General features: G+C 40.8%; 1 protein-coding gene across 9 annotated transcripts in view; it reads right to left on the reverse strand.

Moving 5' to 3' along the window:
- Cped1 (cadherin like and PC-esterase domain containing 1) overlaps positions 1 to 22816 on the reverse strand; it is a 294083-nt gene that overhangs the window by 197358 nt on the left and 73909 nt on the right. For all 9 annotated transcript variants that reach the window (XR_013049666.1, XM_006994487.4, XM_006994486.4 and 6 more), the window contains one exon: positions 14686 to 14761. Coding sequence is in view for 8 of the 9 variants with exons in the window: in XM_006994487.4 (XP_006994549.1) it covers positions 14686 to 14761 (76 nt within the window). In the remaining variant the exon portion in view is untranslated. The remainder of the gene's footprint in view (positions 1 to 14685; positions 14762 to 22816) is intronic.

The raw sequence follows: 22816 nt of genomic DNA on the forward strand, positions 1-22816 counted from the left end.
CCACTAGGGGTGGCTTTGAGTTTCAAAAGCCCATGCCTGGCCAGTATATCTCTCTCTGTCTCTCTTCCTGCCTGTGGATCAGGATGTAAGCTCTTAGCACCACGCCTACCTGTGTGCTGCTGTTCTCCAGCCATGATGATCATTGACTAACCTGATGTTGTCAGCCAGTCCCAATTAAATGCTTTATTCTATAAGTTGCCTGGGTTGTGGTGCCTCCTCCCAGCAATAGAACAGTAACTAAGACAACCTTATACGCAACATGAACAGATTTATAATAGAGCTTGTCATACAAATCATTTTTATAATAACTGTGTGAAGAAGGAACAGATCTATAAAATTGTTCCTACTTTATAAGTCTAAAAGAGAGGCAAATTACTATTTTACCCAGACTCGCTTAGCAGCTGAGTGAACCATGAATGAGGCGTCTTCCCCTCTGGATCCCAGGACTCCCGGTTTGTGACTCCCTGTGGGTTGGAATTCCTGTCACTGTTTACATCCTCACAGAAAAGGCCAAGACAGATAGACCACAACAGGCCCCTCCCTTAAGATGGGTGAATTCCTTGCTTTGTCCTTTTGGGGAAAGTGACCCTTTGGAGTGCTGCACATGTGCATATGAACTGACTTACGTAAGCAAGCTGCTTTAGTAAAAATGACTGCAGAGAAAAGAGAACTTTTCCATCTCACCACTAGATGGTGCTAGGAGTAGGGTTTTTTTGTTTTTTGTTTTAAATGGTCTCAACAGTTAAATGCAATGAATCACAGGATTTGAAAGATGTTTGAGTCTGTCTCTTTTGCAGACAGGAGTATGTCTACCCCATCATTAAAGGGGAAAGCATCTTCCAAAGCTACTCCATTATTCAGTTAATTACATTTCTGCCAGGACAGGTGTCCTTTCTAATCACAACGTCAGCTCAAAATGAAGGATTCTGACTCTGCGTAGGAATCTGAATGCATTTCACTTTTCTTATACTTTGCTGGAACTTTCATTTTCAGTTTCCATCAAGATTATTCTTCAATGAGATGTTTCAGATTGGGAGAGATTAAATACCTGTTATGGTGTATTAGTCTTAATAAATGTGTATTATCATACATGTGCCCTACAATGCATGTTCTAGAGATGAGTCATAACAAAAGACATCCCATGTGCAACATACAGCTGAGAAAGTTATGCACACCAGCTAACACTGTGCATTAATGAACTGGTCTTTTCTAATGTTGATGATATATTCAAGTCAAGTCAGGTTACTGATCTGGAATGCTGTGAAAATGAATGAAGGAATCCTTGAACACCTCAAACTTACTAACAGCGTTAGTAAGTTTTTCATAATGCTTGCAATATTATTGTCAGCAAATATCTGTCTTTACCACTAGAAAATGGCTGGGGGAGGCCCTTCCCCATCTCCCTCCCCCTCCTCCCCCTGCCCCGTGTGTGTGTGTGTGTGTGTGTGTGTGTGTGTGTGTGTGTGTGTGTGTGTAGATAGACATACATGTAGAGATCAGAAGTCAATGTCACACATCTTCCTCTATCATTTTCTACCATATATATATATGTATGTATATATATATATATATATGTATATATATATATACATATATATATATATGTATATATATATATATACATATATATATATATATTTTTTTTTTAAACGGGTTTGCTCATTGAACCTGGAGCTTGTCATTTTGTTGAGGCTGGCCGGCCAGCAAACTCTGCAGAGCTTATCTTTGCACATCTTAACTCGGGGATTACAGTCATAGACTACTGGGCCTGGCTTTTTACATGAATACTAAAGATCTGTCTTAGAGTTTTTATTGCTCTGATAAAACATCACAACCAAAAGCAACTTGGAGGGGAAAGGGTTTATCTGGCTTACATGTCCACATCACTGTTCACCACTGAAAGAAGTCAGGACAGGAACTCAAACAGGACAGGAATGTGGAGGTAGGAGCTGATGCAGAGGCAATGGAGGGGAGCTGCTTACTGGCTTGCTTAGACGGCTTTCTTTTATAACTCAGTACCACTTGCCTAGGGATGGAAACACTTACAATGTGCCCTCCCACATCAACCATTAGCCAAATAAATGACTCACAGGCAAATGAATTACAGTCCATGGTAAGTGGCCATATGTGTCCTAGGAATTGAAATGGGATCCTCTGGAAAATCGTCCAGTGCTCTTAACCTCTGAGCCATCTCTCCAGGCCCAAGAATGCAGATGAGGTTTTAATATTTCTGTCCAGTGCACAATGGATATGCCAAGCTGGCAGAAGAATAACATAGTTCCCAACTAACATACTACAGCAAGTGTTAGATACTTTTCCTTATTTTCAAGGAAATGAAGCAAGGTTATGTTATCATTTTCTCAAGTAACCTTTCCTTGATTTTGGCTGTCATTAGTTAATATAGATAATGCATAGTTCCTCCCTGGGGCCGTCTTAAAGATTGGTCAGGCTGTGTGAGTAGTCAGAACATTTTCATAACTCAACAGTTTCCATGGAGTTCTTCCTATTTGCAGTCACATTTGAAATTCTCACCAATAGATGATTTGGACTGATCTATTTCCCATGGAAAACTGTATATTTGAAGGAAGAAAAATGAGCTCCAGAAAGACAAACCAGTTCAGAGAATGTGTGTGTGTGTGGGGGGGCTGAAGTTTAAGGTAATAACTTTGCATGATGCAGAAAGGTAGAACTCCATGCCCTTCAGCACATGGCAGCGGGGGTAGCCTGTGGACAGCATTCAACTGTTGATGCTCAGGTGAAGGAAGGAGTGATATCCCCTCACTTTAAAATGACTCAGTGGCCATTCTGCCTGAAGAGTTCTGTGGTACACATATTACCAAACATAGATAGTTGGTGCTTTTTCTGTCAGATAGTTCCCTTTGTGTCCCTTCCTATGCGGATTCTGGGCAATGACCAAACATAAGGCCCCTGACTCCTCCATCCATATCTTTCTCCCTTAAAATGTACACATTGAAGTCCTAACTAGGGACCTAGCCTATCGGGGTATAAGATCAAATAAGGTCATTTGGATAGCCTCTAAATGAAGTGGTTTTCAACCTTTCTAATGCTGTGACCCTTTAATATAGTTTGTCATGTTGTGATGACCTCCAACCATAAATTATTTTCATTGCTACTTCATAACTGTAATTTTACTACTGTTATGAATTGTAATGCAAATATCTGATATGAAGATGATCTTAGGTGATCCACATGAAAGGGCCATTTAAACCCCAAGGGGGTCACAACCCACAGGTTGAGAATTACTGCTCTAATGTTACATGCTAGTGTCATAAGAAGAGGAAATTAGAAGACGCACATATAAGACAGTCTGAGGACACAGCAGGAAGGTGTCATTTGCAAGTTGAGGAAAAGCCTCACAAGAATCCACATGAGCTGACACAGTAATTGTGGACTTGTCTCTAGAAGTAGGCATAATACATTCCTATAGCTTGAATCATGCAGTCTGTGGCAACAAAATTGCGTCTAACAAACCACAAAAAGGAACTATTCTCTTGGGCATAGTTTTGATCCAGGTGGCTGGTGGGCCATGGTCTCTCAGTTTAGGGATACAGAAGAACCATACATATGTCTAAACTAAACTAGTAGTAAATGTCAACTATCACCTGCATCATTGAGAGAGAGAGAGAGAGAGAGAGAGAGAGAGAGAGAGAGAGAGAGAGAGAGAGATATCTTGTGACTTCGTCCCTAACAGCAGATCTACCTTAGATTTACTAGTTAGCAACCACGTCTTTTGTGCTTGGGTTAATCCTTTTCACGACATGGTAGCAGAAGACATTGCACTGAATTTCAAATCCCAGTTGAGTTTAAGTGATAGAAAGTGTTGATAATGCACAGGAAAAGAGAAATCCTATATTCTGATGTGATCTAGATAAACAGAGACATAAAGAACAAGGAAGAGCAACCAGGGAAGGGTCCCTGAGGCCAGCAGGAAAAAGGCAGAAAGGATAGAAGAAGAAAACAGGGGGCAGAAGTTCTGAACTACATTTCTTTCTGTATTAAGTAAGACTCTTGAGTTTTGCTGTTTCTTGTGTGTTTGTTTTGTTTTTAATGTTTAGATCTAAATAAAAAATACCCAACAAAGTCCACTGTGATTCTGACAGAGCCTCTTCCTTTCTGGTCTAGGTTTACTAGATGTTTACAGAATATCTCACACACCCTGACTTTCTTTTGTGTGACATATGCATAAAAGAAGCTGAAACACAACAGTCATACAGAGTGGTAGAATAATTTCCTCTGGCTTGAATGCATAATCACTAAAAATCACTACAATCACTGCCTAGAGAACTAACCTATGAGAAGAACCAAAGCGTCCTTAGAGAGGTCCAGAGAGAGGCTTCTCACCATTGATTCCCTGCTCCATCCTTGAGCTAAACTATGAGAAGAACCGAAGCATCCTTGGAGAAGTCCAGAGAGAGGCTTCTCACCATTGATTTCCTGCTCCATCCTTGAGTGGTCAGCACTTAGCCTCCCCTCAAAGGAAATAATGAGAATATAGCTGAAGACAGGACCGACTGCAAGCTTGCCTGAGAGAATTCTCCATCCATCTCCAAGCTGCATGCATGAAGATCAACGAACAACTTGAGAAGGAGCCCAGCTTGTCATTTGTTCATAGCCACAAGGTGATAAGTAAGTCCTCTGGCTACCTGGAACATCACCGAGAAGGAGCTTCTACTGCAGGAGATTTATTTATAACTTCCCAGCATACTCGTTGATAGCAATCTAACATATTTCTATTCTACTGATGCAAATGTCTTATTAAAAATGGCTATAACTTCAAGGAATGAGACATGCTGCCTACTTATCTGGCTCTTGCTCTCTGACCCACAGTATCAGATCAATACTTACATCACAGTGGGTAACTGGACAAGTCTATCTGTGCATTGGCAAGCCCCTCTGACGAGTGGTATAGCTCTCTTTCCAGAACTCCAACACTCTCCACTAACAATCTTTCTATTTTCATTCATCTTTAACAACCCCAAACAGTAGTTGTTATAACACTGTATTGGTTCCTTCTCCCATGGTTGTGACAAAACTCTAAACAAAGGCAACATAAGAAATACAAGTTTCCTTTGGCTCACAGTTCAAGGCTGCAGTCCATAGGGCAGCCACAGAGTGTAAGGTGGCTGGTCACATTGTACCCACAGTAAGGAAGAGATCAATGCTGATCCCCAGCTGCCTTCCTCCTTTTCATTCAGGATGGAGTCACAGCTCCAAGAAGATGGAATCCACAATCAGAGTGGATCTCCCTGCTTATTAAGCCTTTCTGAAAACATTCTCACAGACCTCCAGTCAAGCTAATGATAAAGATTAACCATTCTGTACATACTAGGGACAATGATCTGGCACTGAAGTTTAGTACTAAACTGAGGTCCCACCTTCAGGGGATCTCAGTCCTTTTATGGAGATGCAGATACAGTGAAGACACATTGCCCCACTGGAACATTCCACAAGGTGTAATAGGAACATAGCTGCAAGAATGTATATATATATGTGTGTGTGTGTGTGTGTGTGTGTGTGTGTGTGTGTGTGTGTGTGTGTGTGTGTGTCTCCACAAATTGGAGGCCTTCAGGCCTCACTCTGAAGACAATCTCAAATCAATACCCGAAGAAACTATAGTTTAAACCTAAAAACATACAAATATATAAATGTTCCTAATGAGCATCACCAAGTCAGTGACTCTGAGACATTCATTCTTTTCTTTATATATCTGTTTCATTATAAAACTAATAAGCTCAATGTGAAAGGACCATGTCCTTGGCCTGTCACTTGTATTTACCCAAGCCTTTCTTGAAGGATAAAATATTGTACCAGGTGAATTGTTCATCTAATTTCCTAGCCCAACTAATGGCTGGCAACATCCTGAGGAAATACTCTTCCACAATCCACAGCCATGCTGTCATACTCCACTAGCTTTTCTTTTGACATATGTTCTGACCACAGAGCAATGGACCTTCTCAACAATGGAGACTGAAGAACTCCCATTTCGTTCCGCTTGCCTTCACATGCATCACATTCTTGTGATTCTTCTATCCAGTGAGTTTTAATAGCGTGGTGTGGTGGTTTAAATGAACATGGCTCCCATAGGCTCATAGGGAGTGTCATTATTTGAAAGGATTAGGACATGTGTGAGCTTGTTAGAGTAGGCGTGGCCTTGTTGGAGGAAGTGCGTCACTGGGAGAGGGCTTTGAGGTTTCAGAAGGCCAAGCCAGACCCAGTGTCTCACAGCAAAATAATACTGATAAGACATTTGTTTTGACCTGTGCTTTTCAAATATTTTAGAGGGTAACTGGGTAATGGAAGAGGTTGTTTCAGGTGTGATGATCAACTTAAGTGGTGATGGTTGCAGGTGATTTAAAATCCCAGGAGTAATGTGGTATTTTTCCATTAGTAATGGGAGGAAGACATTCTTGGAATAGATACAGCACACTCAGGTGATTTCCTCTTGTGCTTTTTGTGTAAGAGAAGAGAACGCCTTGTTATAGGAGTTGTAAATTTGGTGGACTAAGGACAGGTGTGGAAGAGCCAAACAAATTTTACAAGGCTGTGGGGAAATACTTCTGGTGACTGACAGTCTTCCAGGTTAGACAGGAAAAAGTTATGAGAAAAAAAGGACATGCACTTTAAAGTTGAAAACTTGAAAGTACCAGGAGTGTTACTCATGCAGATACTGTCTATATTCCAGCATCTACATCCAGACTCAGTGGGTTCAGAAATGAAGAAACTTGAAAGGCTGTGATTCTAAGGTGCAGAGTTAGTTGGAGCTTTCAAATTTATCAACTCTGCTGATGCAAATCATCAAGAAAAAGCCATGAAAAACTATAGGCAAATAAAATGAAGGTCATGGAAGTGATGATCTCAGAGAGCTGGGAGCCTAGGATGGTGACAGGGACATCTGTCTGCACAGACATCAGAATTCACAAGAAAAGCCAATTGGGAGGAGTAAGTTAACCCAGGGATAACTTCTTATGTAGTATGGTGAAATATCTCAACATTGAGTGACAGCCAGAAGAAAGGGTAGCAAGACTCAAAAATTGCCCTTCCCAACACCAGAATTAAGGTTTTAGTAGAAAACCCAGCTTCATCAATTTTAGGACTAGCAGAGTTTGTTTTTAGAGACAAACAGAAGCTGAACTCACTAAGGACTTGGGGAAATGTAAAGACATGGTGGGGCAGGGGGAACAGACAGTAGAGGGGTATGTGGAAGAAGAGACAAAGGAGGCTGAGACCACTGGAGGGAATCCAGAGAGCTCTGATTTGACGTGAATACAATTAATGAAGGGACTTCCAGCACTGCAGTTCTGTTCAGAGACTCAGACTTTGGAATTTCCTGTCATCGCCTCTTTTCCTCTTCCATGTCCCCAATCTATACCAGACAGAATCCTGGAGAGATATCAGCTATCTGGCTTCTCAAACCTATGCATTTGTTATGGCAAATGCCAGGCCCCTATAAGCATTTGGGTGTGTGGCTGATGTTCTAGATAATCTCCCCCTCAATGGAATCAGAGCACTGGAGAGACCGTTGCCTGGCACTTAATACACGGACTTCCATAAGTGGAACTGAAGGCTTGTTTTATTTCTTTATGGCAGGATGGATAAAAATCTCTCTTTCTATAAGGTTGGACTTCACAGATACAACATGAGAGCTTTGACCTGGTCACTATGGAGATGGAGAAAGGTAGATGGTTCCTATAAGCTTTGGGGATGGGTGGCCGGGCAAGAACTTAAGGGAAATTAAAACATACTTCCAGAGAGTCCACCATTTAGATACTCACCGAGTTTGTGAACTTCTTTTCTAAAAATGAAAATATAACTAAGAGAGATGATTGGAGTGAGGATGTAATTTAGTATGAATTAGTTCCATCAGCTTACTTTCTGCTATCACCTTGTTCAAGTCGTACTAAAGAAGTGAGAATTTTACTTGGAGGAAATACATTGCATCAGGAATAGAATCGCATGTAGCATAGAAGGCAAAGTTTTATTTGGAATTAGAAAAGCAACCACTAAATGTACCTCCCCATTGGAGGCCTTACCTGCTTGTAGGAGGGAATAGGGGGTGGAATGGGAGGGGAAGGCTGGATGGGTGGGAGGAGGGAAGAGGGCGATCTTTGATTGGTATATAAAATGAATAAAAAATTTTATTAATTAAAAAAGAAAAGCAACTAGACCAGTGGTTCTCAACCTTCCTAATGCTGCAGCCCTTTAATATATTCCTCATGTTGTGCTTACCCAACCATAGAATTATTGTCATTGCTACTTCATAACTGTAATTTTGCTATTATTATGAATGATAATATAAATATGTAGTTAGAAGATTTTCTGTGTCCCATCCAGCTGCAATAGTCCTGCAGCCTGCTTATAAAATAATCATTCAGAGGCTTATATTAATTATAACTGCTTGGCCAATAGCTCAGGCTTATTACTGACTAGCTCTTACACTTAAGTTAAACCCATAATTCTTATCTATGTTTAGCCACGTGGCTTGGTATCATTTTTCAGTTCTGCCTTGTCATATTGCTTGCTCTGTGTCTGGCTGGCAACTCCTGACTCAACCTTACTCTTCCCAGAATTCTCCTTGTCTGCTTATCCTGTTTATACTTCCTGCCTGGCTACTGGCCAATCAGCATTTTATTTATCAACACACATTCACAGCGTACAGAACGACATTCCACGGCACTTTCCCTTTTTACTATGTTATGTTAAAACCTTCCTTTTGAATAGAAAGAAAGGGGGAAATGATGGGTGATGTTGTTCTGTATGCTGTGATTACGTGTTGCTCTGATTGGTTGATAAATAAGGCTGTTTGGCCAATGGTGAGGAATAAGGTTAGGCGGGACATTTTAAAGAAAGAGAGAGAGAGAAAGGCAGAGAGCAGGGGAGACCCTGCTAGCTGCCACCAGGAGAAGCAAGATGTAAAGATACTGGTAAGCCACAAGCCATGTGGCAAAGTATAGATTTATAGAAATGGGTTAATTTAAGATATAAGAGCTAACTAGCAAGAAGCCTGCCATGGCCATAGTTTAAATATAATATAAGCCTGTGTGTGTTATTTGAGTCTAAGTGGCTGTGGGACTGTGGGGCCGTGGAAGCTAAGCAGGAGGCTACATAAATATTTGTGTTTTCTAATGGTCTTAGGCTACCTCTGTGAAAGGGTCATTACACACACACACACACACACACACACACACACACCCCACCCCTGACAAAGGGGTTGCAGCTTGCAGGTTGAGAACTGCAGATTTGAAGCTCACAGAAAACACAGAGGAAAATGTCAGGATTCTAGAAAGGCAAACTTTGGAAATATTAGACCTGGAATATATTTCATATATATACATTATCAGTCAGTGCTAAAAATTACTTCAATTATGTTATATTAATTAAATATCTTATATTTGGTAATCAATAATTAGAGTTTTATAGAGCTGTATTCTCTTTGGATGCAGCAAATGTATTAAATTTCATTTGTTATAGTTTTTCTTTCTTTCTCTTTTTTTGGAACTGACGTGTTACAAAAAAGCAATAGGGATGTGGGGATGTGGGTCCTAAAATGACCCAAGTGTTATTTCTGAAGGGACATCTTGGTCTCTTTTTAAAAGTTCATACAAAAGTCAGGGCTCAGACCTAAGATACAAATTACTTGAAAGAGCGAATAATACTCAAAACAAAACAAAAACCTTGGCACACTCCAAACCAGGGCCCCTTGGATGGTGATGCTGCACTGAAAAGAATAAAAACAACTCACAGAACCCTGCAGAACAGTCCTCTTATGTGAATGTTTTTGTAGTTCAAATATGGGAAAGCAATTCCTTTTATCAAAAAAAAAAAAAAAAGCAAACCTCATAAAAGGCACAAACAACAAGTTGCACAACTAAATATTATAAAAACTTTTCCCCCGACAAAAGGCAAAGTATTAAATGGCAAGACAAAAATAAATCTTTTCCCTAGCTAGAAAATTTTCCATGGGTGTGTGCTCTCCCGTATGAGTCACAAGTCTAAGGTCAGGTAGATACCGGCTGGGGAAGGAACACACCCTGTGAGCTCTACATATTGTCTCTGACCAGACTTCTGCTTCTGGCCAGAACTCTGCCTTCTTTCACTTGTCCCAAATACATTTACCCATATGCCCATCATTCTTCGCAGCATCTTGATATCTATGTATTTTTGAAGACAAAGCACTAGACATCAAGTCTCTATGGCATCATGGGATCTTACAACATTACTGAAAACTTCCAAGTTCAGTAATTTTATAGACTAATAAACAGACGCAAAGCTATATTACAGTAGTTAGCCTGTAATATTGAATACTGATTATGCTTCAGAATGAGACCTTGTCATGGTTCTCCAAAACTGATGGAGACACCTGCCCATGCATCTTTCATATTTTGGCACATTTTACAGGCATATTAACAATTTTTCTTCTAAACTATATTTTCAAAGGTATTTATATAATGGATAGTCTTGAAAGACAGAAATGACACTCCAGGAAAGAGGGAAAGTTTTGTCCTGTGTCTACGGTAGCCCAGACTGTCCTTAGCTCCTTAAGTGGTCAACAATGACCTGCAACTTCCTTATCTTCCTGCCTCCACCTCTAGGATTACAGGCAAGCACCGACATGCCTGTGTTCACGCAGTGCTGGGGAACTGAACCTAAGCTTCATGCATGTAAGCAAGCATTCTACCAAGCGAGCTCACTGCCTGTTATAAAATATACAAACTCTCTAAGTCCAACATTCCTCTTCTGAAATGCAGATTCATAGGTGTCACCCAGTCATGCGAAGGTGAACTAAGATTTAAAGAATAGATACAAATGCTGGGCATTCCTCATGCTATTAGTGCTGCAGATACCAGCTTCATTTCTTTCTGACCTAGACATCTTGTATCATTCAATAATATCCAAGAAAGTGTGGCATGTGTCTTGTGACCTGAGAAATAGGGCAAGTCTCACACCTATCACAGTTTTTCCCAGAAACATAAAATCCTTGTGATAATCAATCATAAAAAGAAAAATAATGAGTAATGTGAGGCTGCTGCTCAATTTTTCAAAAATAGGGTAGTCCAGCCACCATTTATTAAGCATATGTATTAGGTACAATACACAGCAAGACTTATTTTTAAATCAAATGATATGTGTATGTGTGTGCACATAAATTCACTTGATTTTAAAAACTAAATTATGAAATAGGCACCATTACCCACACTTAAAGATTTGAAAACAAAAGCAGAACCAAAATAATTCCATGAAGTTAAGTAATTCATATTGCTGACTAGTGGCAAAGCTAAAAACCTCTGGTTTCAAACTTTTCCTAGCCTCTACATAATACACAGTCTAAAATAGTGCAGGCTAGTTAAGCAGAATATATTATATAGCATTATGTTTAATTTTGTTTTTCTATGTTTGTTTTTCCTCCAAAAATAATAGCTGCTAATTGAGCACTTATATATTGCAAGCATAAGTTTTTGCTAAATATTTCACATGCATCATCTTATTTTCCTATTTTCTGATGCTCAAATTTGGTTTTAGACAACTTTGCACATGCATGCTATATACAGCAACCACTGTCACCTACCTCCTTATCACCCTGTCAACTCCATTTCCTTCCCAACAAGACAAATCTCTTTCTCTCCCCTACCCCGTACAAGTGTATTAATTTTGTTTGTGACCCACTGAGACTGACCAGTTCTCTGTGTTTGCCATAGGTTTGACACTGTCTTCTGCAGCACAGCGGTCTCAGCAGTGGGTCAGTGTCTCATGGGCGTTATCTTGTTTTCATGATTTTCTTTTTGAGACAGTGTGTAACCAACCCAGCTGGCCTCAAACTTACCATCGTGCCTCATCTCCTGAGTGAGGGAGTAGAGCCGCACACCACTGTCCTCAGCCCATCTCACCCCTTGAATGACCCCATACACCAAGTACTAGGGCGTTATTACCCAGACTGCACTCACTATTAAATATTCAACATTCACAGCAAACCAATTAGTTTCGGTCTGTGAATAAGTTTCTATGGTATTTTGTGTATTCATAGACAAAAGCACCACAAAAGCTACTGTCCATAAAATTGAAATCAGAAAATAATGCTGTAGGTACTTGTTTTAAAGCTAGACACTTAAGAAGATTATCTTCAGCTCAAGAAATATAACATGGTAGGAGAAAGGATTCCACAAAACTATCTTGCTACTCACAGAGATAAACAGAAAATGAGCACTGGAGAGAGAGGGGGGGAGGGGGGAGGGGGAGGGAGAGGGAGGGAGAGGGAGAGAATAAAAAGGGCTACATATTTCTAGAAGTGGTCATTTTTTTCAGAGTAAAGTCATTTTCAAATGAAAGAAGGCAGAAAATGTTTCCTAATTTATGGAAGCAAGGAAAATATAACATATCAGACTTTCTTGATGAGTGTGTGTGTGTGTGTGTGTGTTTATGTGTGTGTGTGTGTGTATGTGTGTGTGTGTGTGCATTTAAAAATATTTCATACTACAGACAGCCTTCACTGCTATGCTGTCTTTCTGTTTCCCGTGAAACTAAAAGGCTTTTGTTCTCAACCAACCATGCTTACATGTAAATTACCGCAGGAAAACAACCACAGCATCTTAACACCTGGAAGCCATGCTTAAAATGCAGACAATTCGGGGGTGGGGTTATCTGAACTAAAGGAACATTTAGTGGTAGAAATAATTGTTTTACTTAGCCTGGAAGAGCATTCTTTTTTTGTTTATTACTTATTTATTTGAGTGTATACATGTATGTGCAGGGGTGTTTGCATGTACGCACACCTGTGTACGGAAGACAGAGGCCAACATCAAGTGTCTTCCTCAATCACTCTTTACCTTATTTTTGAGACAGGGTCTCTGATGGATCCTGGAGCTTACTGAATTTGTAAGACACAGATGTTGGGAATCAAACTCAGGTGTGCACGCTTATGAGACAACGGTTCACTCACTGAGTCATCTCCACAGACCCACAATATGTTTTTACAGAATAACATGCTAGCTGGAGATGCAGCTAAATGATAGAGTGTTTTCTTGGCATGCCAAGGCTCTGATTCAGTTCCTATCCCTGCAGGGGAGATAGGATGGGGTGAGATGGGGACTTCAAGACAGGAGTGAGGGCACACATGTGCTAAAACCTGAAGCACTTGGGAGTTAGAGGCATGGGGATCAGAAACTCAAGGACAGTATTGGCTACTCAGGGAATCTGAGGGCAGGCTGAGTTAACCAGGCTTCAGCTTAAAAATAAGTAAATAAATAACCAAGTAAATAAAAAATAAGCCAGAGACTATGCAGTCGGCCATAATTGTGTGGTGAAATAACATGCAGAATAAAATTCACTCATATTTACTCTAGAAATGTATCTTAAATTTAAAGAAGAATTACTGGTTTGTTTTCATTTTAATCCCTGGTAAGTGGACAGGAGACTGTCCTCAATATAGTAGGGCACGCCTACAAGGCTGACACTTGACTGGGAGGCAAAACTCCACGGGAAAGCCAGTGGGTTACAGTATGCCATGCTTTCCGGCTCTAACAAGGCATAAATTAATAAATACAGAAATGTATTTATTATGTATTCATGTAGTAAAACACTTCCCAGGATCACACGCATTAATGGGGTTCAAACAGGAAGTCTGAAGTACTCTCACCAACGAGTTCTAAGGTAGGCTATAATTTTATCAGTGAAGACGTATTTCATCTCTAGAGACTCACTTCCCTTCTTACGTCTTTTCCACTCAGGGAACTGTGCAGGAACTGATGGTAATCGTTTTTCTCCCAAATTCCTAATACTATGAAGATAGAACTTCGTTGAGTATCTTGCCTTAAACATAGGCAGATGATTTCAGAGAGGAAAAACAAAATTTTGAGAACAGAATTGCTATAGCTTGCTTTCTGTGGCTGTGATAAAACACCATAGCCAAGAGCAACTGAGTGGGGAGGTTTGTCTCACGGAACAACTTGTAATCTACCATGAAGGGAATTCAGGGCAAGAACTCAAGGCAGGACCTGGAGCAGAAGCCACAGAGGAGGAGTGCTGCTTACTGGCTTGCTCTCCATGTTCAGTCTGCTTTCTTATAGAAACCAGCACCCCCTAGGCAACTTGTGTTGGCCCTAGCCTGCAGTGGCCTGGGCCACATCAACCAGAACCCCCTAGGCAACCTGTGCTGGCCCTAGCCAATGGTGGTCTGGGCTCCATCAAACACTAACGGGGAAACATCCCACAGTTTTGCCAATCTGATGTAGACATTTTCTCAGTTCAACTTTCCTCTTCCCAGATGACCCTGACCTGTTTCTAGTTGAGAAAACGAAACAAAAATAACTAGCACAATGACATAATAATAAACCTCTTTAAAAATTCAAGTTATATATAACTAAGAACTACAACAACAATCATTTTTAAACTAAGGCAGAATTATTTTTAAAAGAAACACATAAGGCAAACAGACACTGGGCAAGACAGAGGGGGGAAACAAAGGACTAAAGTACCAGTCGTACTAGTATGAGGTATTATCAGGGCCTTCCCATTGGCAAAGCCTGGGCATTAGGGAAGACTTGGGACAGTGGAGTTGATAGAAGGGGAGCCGGGATGATGTGTTGAGGCCTTGTTATTTGTGACTTGTTATTTGTGACTACGGAAGCCTCCAGATGTCAAATGCTCATGTATCAAGAGAAAATTAAAGGTTACCTGGAAATCTTCTGCTCAGTTGACACAAGCCTTCTTTTCTGCAAAGCTGAAGCTGTATTTCTGGTAATACATTTATCTGAAAAGAATGAAAAAGACCCTAGTGATTTAAGGGTTCACAAATGATGAGGCCAAGTGGGAGAGAGAGAGAGAGAGAGAGAGAGAGAGAGAGAGAGAGAGAGAGAGAGAGAGAGAGAGAGAGAGAGAGAACTAGAGAGCAAGCTGTAGGTATCCATCATCTGCTGCATCTGCATCCAGCCATAAAAGTCTGCAAGTGAGCACTTGAATCAGGAGTGACAAAGTTATTGATTTGATTACATAAAACAGAAATTTGCCCTCAGAAATCTTCAAAATATTTGGGACGAACTTGGGAAACCTTTTGATTTCAAAGCTATCATATTTGCTAGAAATAAAAGATATACTTATGTCCAATATAGTAACATAGCTTCAGAGTTGCAAATGGCAAAAACATCACTAAAGGACGAGAAAGCAAGCAACCGAAGTTCCAGAGGCTACAGTGCCTTGTACACTCAGGTCTTCAGTTCTGAGCCTCACATACAGTCTTGACTTCATAATGAAAGACATTGTTGTTTCACTCATTTAAAGAACAGCAACCATTCTATAAAGAGTTTAATTCTCTCCTCTTGTGACTTTACAGTTTGATTAACTAGCTACATGAACTACATCCCCAAACTAAAACCAAATATGGTAAAACCTTGTTAAAGCTGAAGAGACAGGGGGTGGGGTGAGGGTGGGGGTGGGGAGAGTTGTTTAAATCAGCTTGAAGATCAGATTTATTCTTGAGGCATTATTGATTACTTTCAAGTTAATTCACTCTCCCCCAATAAAGTATTATAGTTTCTTCAAACATGTCCTGCTGGCATGACAAGATAAAAGTCAACTGTTGGACAAAACCAGGGAAGGAGACATGGATGCAGTCCTGATTCTGCACTTGGCAGAATCCTGACCTTGAGCACGGTTTGCTTGTTTGTTCTCAATTTCTTCATTTGTACAATAAAGCATGTAGAACCTTGAGTACCTAAGTTGCACTTTGATCAATTCTATAATAAGATGTAGCTTTTTCTAATGATTCATTTAAAGTGCTTTGACCGAGTCTGATGAAATCTTCCCTGACACATGGAATCATATTAACTTATTCATTTATTCAGCAGACTCTCTGTTGCCCAAGTATAGCTCCAGGGAGAACAAGTACAAGCCCCTGCCCAGGTTCTGTGAGGCCAGTCTCTGGGCCTAGGCACAGACAGCATTCCTAAACACTGCATTCTGTGCAGGACGCCAATGCCTACCGCCCTTGCATGTGTTTGCTCTAGAAATCAAGGAAAGCTATCAGTGGCAGACACTTACGGTTTTAGGGTTGCCCACATTTCTCAAATTCAGAAGTGGGTAATTTCAGAGTCTAAGTGCGAGGAAACAAGGACTTTCCTAATGCCCTGGTTCACCAGTTTAGAATTCTTCAGACAAGCTGAAGGGATGGACAGAGAGGACTGCAAAAGCTTCAAAAGGCAATAAAACAGTCATTTTTCCTTATGTAAGGCAAAATTGCTCAGTTGCTAATGATTTAATAGAAATTTTAGTGAAAGAAGGATCCAGAAAGTGAACAAGCACTAGAGAAGCAGCATTGAAGATCGTGGACTAGCACAGTCCACTCTAACCCTCCAAGGGCCTCAGAGACACGAGCTGCTGTTGTGGAAGCTTAGAACACGGGCTCTGCCTTCCTCTCCTACCCAATCAGGAGGCAACAGAAGCCTTCTGATTCGAAGGATTCGTAACTGAACAAGTGGCCCTGAGAGTTACTACCAAGGCAGAGGATGCCAGCACAGACTTCAGATAGAGAGAGGAGTCCTGTGTCATCTCAGAGGGTGCCATCACACAAAGTGCTAGATCAGGATGACATCATGCAAAGACTACCCTTCCCAAAGGCAAACGAAGCCAAGGCAATCACCGTTCTACACTCCATACTTCTGCTTCCCTAAGCCTCATCCTAATGACTCCCTCTGCACTCTCTCCTCCAGGGTGGGACTTGAGCCTTCACACTTGCAGCCAACGTAACTGTGACCATGGTGACATGTGACACCAAAAATGTCATTTCCCTTCGGCTCTGGAAGTGAACACAAAACCGAAATGTGAAACTGGCCAGCTCAGCAAAAGAAGTGAACCACTTAAGTACCATGCACCACACACTCACTGCAAATCAATCATGCCACACAATGGACCGTCGGAGCTAACAATGCTCTCTCACAGTCTAGTGAGTTCTATCTTAACGTATATTACAAAATATAGAAGACCTGCATTGTTATCAAGTGGAATATTGTCAAAGAGGTTTTATCTGGATTAGCTAACTTATGTGTTGTGTTTCTCCAGTGTAACATTGTAACAACTATTTTAATAACATTTACTTTGTATTGTATATTTTGTGTGTGTGTGTGTGTGTGTGTGTGTGTGTGTGTGTGTGTGTGTGTGTGTTCATGTGTGTAAGTGCCTGTTGGGGCACGATGCACATATCCATGTATGTTTATGTATGAAGAGGTGGAAGAGCTAACTTGACTATCGCCTTTGGCAAGGCCATTTACCTTTTTTGACACAAGGTATCTCATTGGCCGGTAGCTCAACGATTAAGCTAGACTGGCTGGCCAGGGAGCCACACTACTGACATTACAAGGACATGCCACTCTACCAGCCATTTATATGTGGGAGCGACGAGCCAAGCTGGGTCTCCCACTAGCTGCTTAACTGCTCTGCTGGTTGAAAGATTGTCACTCACTCAATAATAACCTTTATTTTTTAAAAGGACAGTTATGGGTTCACCACAAAATTGAGCAAAAGTCATAGAGATTTCTCATATACGTCAGAGCTCCCACACATACATGCCCTCCACCAATATCAATGTCACAGAGTAGCTATTATATTCACTATAATTAATATACCATTAACAGTCAAAATCATTTTTAATAAAACTTTTACTCTTGCTTATGGGTATGTGAATGTGTGCACACATGCACATGTGTGTGTCTATATGTATGCATATTAATTAACACGAGTGAGCACATGTGTCTATATCTTATAAGAGGTTAAATGTCCTTTATATGTATATTTTTGCGTATATGCTATATATGGACACATATATGTGGTGAGAGAAGTAAAAATAGAGAAACTGCTGTTTTTCTTTCCTTTGTATGAAACCCCTTTCACAGGATTAGAAAGTGTATATAAAATGGTAATAACATTCACTACTGGGATAGTTCTTAAAGATACCATTGGGAAGGACAGATATATACATTTTAAAAGATTTCCATTTCCAAATGCACCTCCATAAATTTACTCTGTCATGAATATATCTAAATTGCTTCTATTGCAAATTATCATGAGCAAAAGTGAAAGTCAGGTCTGGGAAATGGCTCAATAGACACCCAGAGGTCAGGTCCCCCCTCTGTGTGAGAGGCCAGGCAGGTGTGGCAGCCTTCCTGTGATCTCAGCACTGGGGAGGCAGAGACTGAGGATTCCTGGGGCAAGATGTCTAGCTAGACTATCTGGAATTGGAGAACCTTCCACAATACGTAAAACAGAAAGCAACCTAAAGTGTCACCAGACATCAACTTCAGGTCTCCATAGACACACACACACACACACACACACACACGTTTTCACACATGTTAACGTTCATACATACACATAAACATACCCACAAGCAAAAGAAAGAGCAGAAGTCTGACTTCTTTTGAGGCATTTTTCATTCAAAAAGGCAAAACCATTATATGGATCAAAAGTATTTGGAAAGTGTTTATAAACTTAAAAAATAAAGGTTTGCAACATTATCAACTAACTAAAGAGGATGAACATTTAAATTGGGAATATTTAAAATAAATAAGGAGTCAATGGGAAATTTTTCTGGTCATTCTAAAATGGAGAGTGATAAGAATACCACACTGGAGCTTACAGAACATTCTCTCTGCTCATTTTATCTGTACAGATGACCATGCCTCTTACTCTGTCATGATGTAGGCCTTCTCCTAAGGCAAAAATAATTAATGCCAGAAAACTAGGAGACACAGCTAGCCAAAAGAAAGCAAACTCCTTCTCTTCTGTCTTCCAAACATAATCACCATTCCATCAAATTAACAAGGAAATGCCCTGCATGCTTTCCAGCAAGAGCTATGTCAGGAGTTCTCAGTGCTCCAAATACTGATAGCAGCATCTGGTTTTAGTGGCTGCTAATCCCACAAGCATTCAAAGCTAGGAATGCTTTGAATTTGCTTCTGAAACACTACCACCCATCTACTTGAGATGAGAAGAACTCCAGTTAGTGATGGCAGAATTACCTCATAGAGTAGCCCCCCCCCTTCATGGAATCACAAGTATAAATCAGCTTTTAAATCCATGTCACTCTCCTCCTAGACATTCATTCATTGATTCTCTGTTACAAAGCTTGTGATTATTTCCACCAATCACTGGAAGTTGCGAAGTTTTAATTCATAGTCGTAATCTGATCAGGTGCCCTTGTTCACTCCAAAGTATTTGACAATTCTGCAATAACCCCAACAAATGTGAAAGGAACTGTTTTAAATATGTTGTATACACAAATAGGTCGCAGTTCATAAGGTTTCAAATGACTTATTCTTCCCGAGTGAAGTTATTTATGTGTGCTATCAAGAATTCGTGTGTTCTTAAGAATACTCATTGGGTTGGGCTGTCAAGACACTGCCTGAATACCTGAAAGTTTTTCTGATTGAGAAAACAAGCATTTGATGACAGACTTCCTGAGTGTGAGTCCTTATTATCTCTTTTATTAGCTACGAGACCATAGACTATCTATCTATCTATCTATCTATCTATCTATCTATCTATCTATCTATCTATCATCTATCATTTATCTATCTCTGCCACTGTACCCTCTGCTGTAAAGACAGTGCACCAAGACATATGGAAGTGCTCAAAATGGTGATAGGTGTACAGTAAAACCTCACAAGTGTTAACTACTGTTAGCTCTCATTCCATCACCACTGAATCTCCTGCTTACATCTCCCCACCCCCACTGCGGCTCAGCCAGTCCAATTCACCCTCATCTGCCTGAATCATTTCAGTAACTGGCTTGCTTCCTTTGGTCATTGCTTCTGAAGTCCTTATTTCAATACAGTTGCAAGAGCAAAACCTGTAAAACTGCAATGGGACTTCTGTTGTTCCTCTACTCAAAACCTTCCATCAATGCACTACTTCACCAAGAAGAAAATCTGTGATCCTTACAAGGGTCCCCATGACACCGCATGGAAGTCCCCACTCCAAGAACATGTGTCCCCTCTGCTCCTGCTACACTAACTTTCCACCTGTCATACGGGAATCCTTTGTGTTTGTAATTTATATCCGAGCCACTGGCACCAGGACCTCAGGGTCTTCCAGGCTGGACTCAAATGTCACTTTGGTCAGGCAGGGTTGAGATAAGATTTCTCTGTGTAGCCCTGGCTCTCCTGGAATTCACTCTGTAGACCAGGCTAGCTTCTAACTCAGAGATCTTTCTACCTCTGCCTCCTAAGTTCTAGGATCAAAGGTGTGAGCTGCCACATCCAGCTCAAATGTCACTTTCTTGATGGAACCCACCCTAGTCATCTAAAGTTCAACAGCTATTTTTTTTCTCTATTTTTCCCTTGGTTCTTTTTGACATCTAACTTCGTCTTTTACTAGGACCTTTCCTTTACCTGTCTCCTGCTAAGGGCTAATCCCCCCAAGAATAAGGATTTATGTCTGTTTTGCTAATTTATATATACTCAGTGTCTACACAGGACTCAGTACAGATGTTCAGTAAGTAGCTGTAGAGATGACAAAGGGAGAGATGAGGTAGTAAATGCGCAAACAGATGAATGAATGTGTCGACAAAGTCAAAAATGAGACAACACATTCGAACCAGGAAAGTACCCTGGGAGGTGGTGGCCTCCATCCTGATAAATGGTGTTAGTCTAAATTTAGTGTAAAACTAATCATCCAGGCAAAAACCAATATATCCCACACAAGACTTTAGTTTTTAAATAAAAGAAACTCAGACATGACACACTGATAGAAACAGATCTTCTTATAGAAGATTCACATATAATAATTATAGAAGAAATGGGCAAACAGAAAATCAACAATAAAAATGGATAATATTGATAACTGGTAAGATCCATGACTGGATATTAAAATTGGTGTCCCAAAGTTTACAGAAATGCAAGATATTTGCATAGTGTCAAAACATCACATCCCAAATATTTACAAAGCAAAAGGAGAAGCAGCAGTTCCACAGTAGAGAGAGGCAGCAGATCCTGCCTATGCCGATGCCAAGACCGAGGAGTGTTACGTGTGTCCTGACACTTAAAGCCACAGACGATCTCTTCTGTGGCTGTCTCAGTTACTTTTCAATTGCGCTCACAAAACCGCACAGCCAAGGATCTTATAAAAAGGAAGAGTTTATTGGGGGCTTACAGCTTCAGAAGGTCAGTTCATGATCTTTGTGGCAGAGAGCATGGCAGCAGGCAGGCAGGCGTGGGGCTGGAGCACTAGGTGAGAGCTCACACACTGATTCCCACTGTAGAGGCAGGGAGAATGAGACCAGGCCTCCTGTGGGCTTTTGAAACCTCAGAGCCTGCCCACAGGGATGCACTTCCCCCAACATAATCACACCTCCTAGTGCTTCTTAAGCAGTCACACAAACCAGGAGCCAAGTATTCAAATGTATGAGCCCTTGCAGGCCATTCTCATTCAAACAACCACAGTGGCATTCTTTCAAAAACTCGATAATTTTGTGAGAAAACGTCAAATAAATCCAATCCAGGCACATTCTACTAAACCAATTTTCTTCAGAAATGTCTGTTCCATTAAGGGAAAAGTGACTGAGAACCACCCAGCCTGGGAGAGAACAGAGACAGGCTGAAACTGTATCTAAGAAGGGTGTTTGATTGACTCCTGGAACAGAGAAATGACCTAAGTTTAAAAAAATCTAAGCATTGCCTGTAATTCTGTGAATAGTTTGAACTGATGCTAAGTTATTGTTCTTGATAAATACATCATGATTGTTCTTGCTAAGCTTAGAGCAAGGTGAGTAAGGTACATGGGGAAATGCTATACTAATTCCATAATTTCCTGTATGCCTGAAACTGTTCTTGAAATTTAAAAATATGGAGATATAATCTCAGCATACTAGACACTGCACTTCGAAACTACCTGTCCCCCCCTCCCCGAGACACACACACACACACACACACACACACACACACACACACACACACACACACACACACAGCATCTCTGCTGTTCTTCTTGGTTCTGCCTCTTTACAAAGTTTCCTGTGACATTCATTAGAATGTAAAGCTGGTGTCTAACGCCTTCATATTTTAGTAAAAGACACCAAAGGCTACAAAGATTCTATGTGACCGAATCCTTTCAGTGATGTGTGACAGAGCAGGAGTTTTTCATGAAAGACCTTGGTCCTGGGCTACTTTAGGGTTTATCAGCTCTGACACTATCAGCATATGGGGCTTCGTTACTCTTAGTTGTGAACATTACCTAGTATTAGCAGCATCCTTGGTTTTGACCAATAGGTGATCATAACACGTTTTTCTCCTGGTTGTGACAAGCCAAAAATGTCTCTAGATATTGTCAGGGAGACAAAGCCCCTCCTTGTTGAAAAATCACAGAGATTGAGAGGATTGAGAAAGGGCATTCCAGGAAGGGAGAAAAAGAAGCAGGAGAAGTGGGAGGAGGGAGGAGGGAGGAAGAGGAGGGAGGAGGAGAAAGGTATATGACAAAAACCAGGAGAAAAGCATGTGACAAAGCCAAGCAAATGCGTTTAGAGAAAGATAACTGGTTATCACTTTGTATTATACTGGAGCTACATGGAGGTAGGGGAAGGGTACTATTGGGCATGCTCTGGGCACAGAGAACCTCAGATGGCTAATTGTGTGAAGTACTCACTGTTCTGTTCTCCAGCCCTCCCCTCCTGCTGTCCCCAGCAGGCTAATTTTTATGGATGGCCTCACAGATATTCTTGCTTCTTGATTAACTGCTGTGTTGGACCAATGGGAGCAACTGAAGAGGAACTGGGGGGCTGGAAGAGAGCAGTTTCCTTTCTTATCCTCTCTGCAGGCCTGTG

The sequence above is a fragment of the Peromyscus maniculatus genome, chromosome 3 (assembly GCF_049852395.1).
Source record: "Peromyscus maniculatus bairdii isolate BWxNUB_F1_BW_parent chromosome 3, HU_Pman_BW_mat_3.1, whole genome shotgun sequence".
Taxonomy (NCBI): domain Eukaryota; kingdom Metazoa; phylum Chordata; class Mammalia; order Rodentia; family Cricetidae; genus Peromyscus; species Peromyscus maniculatus.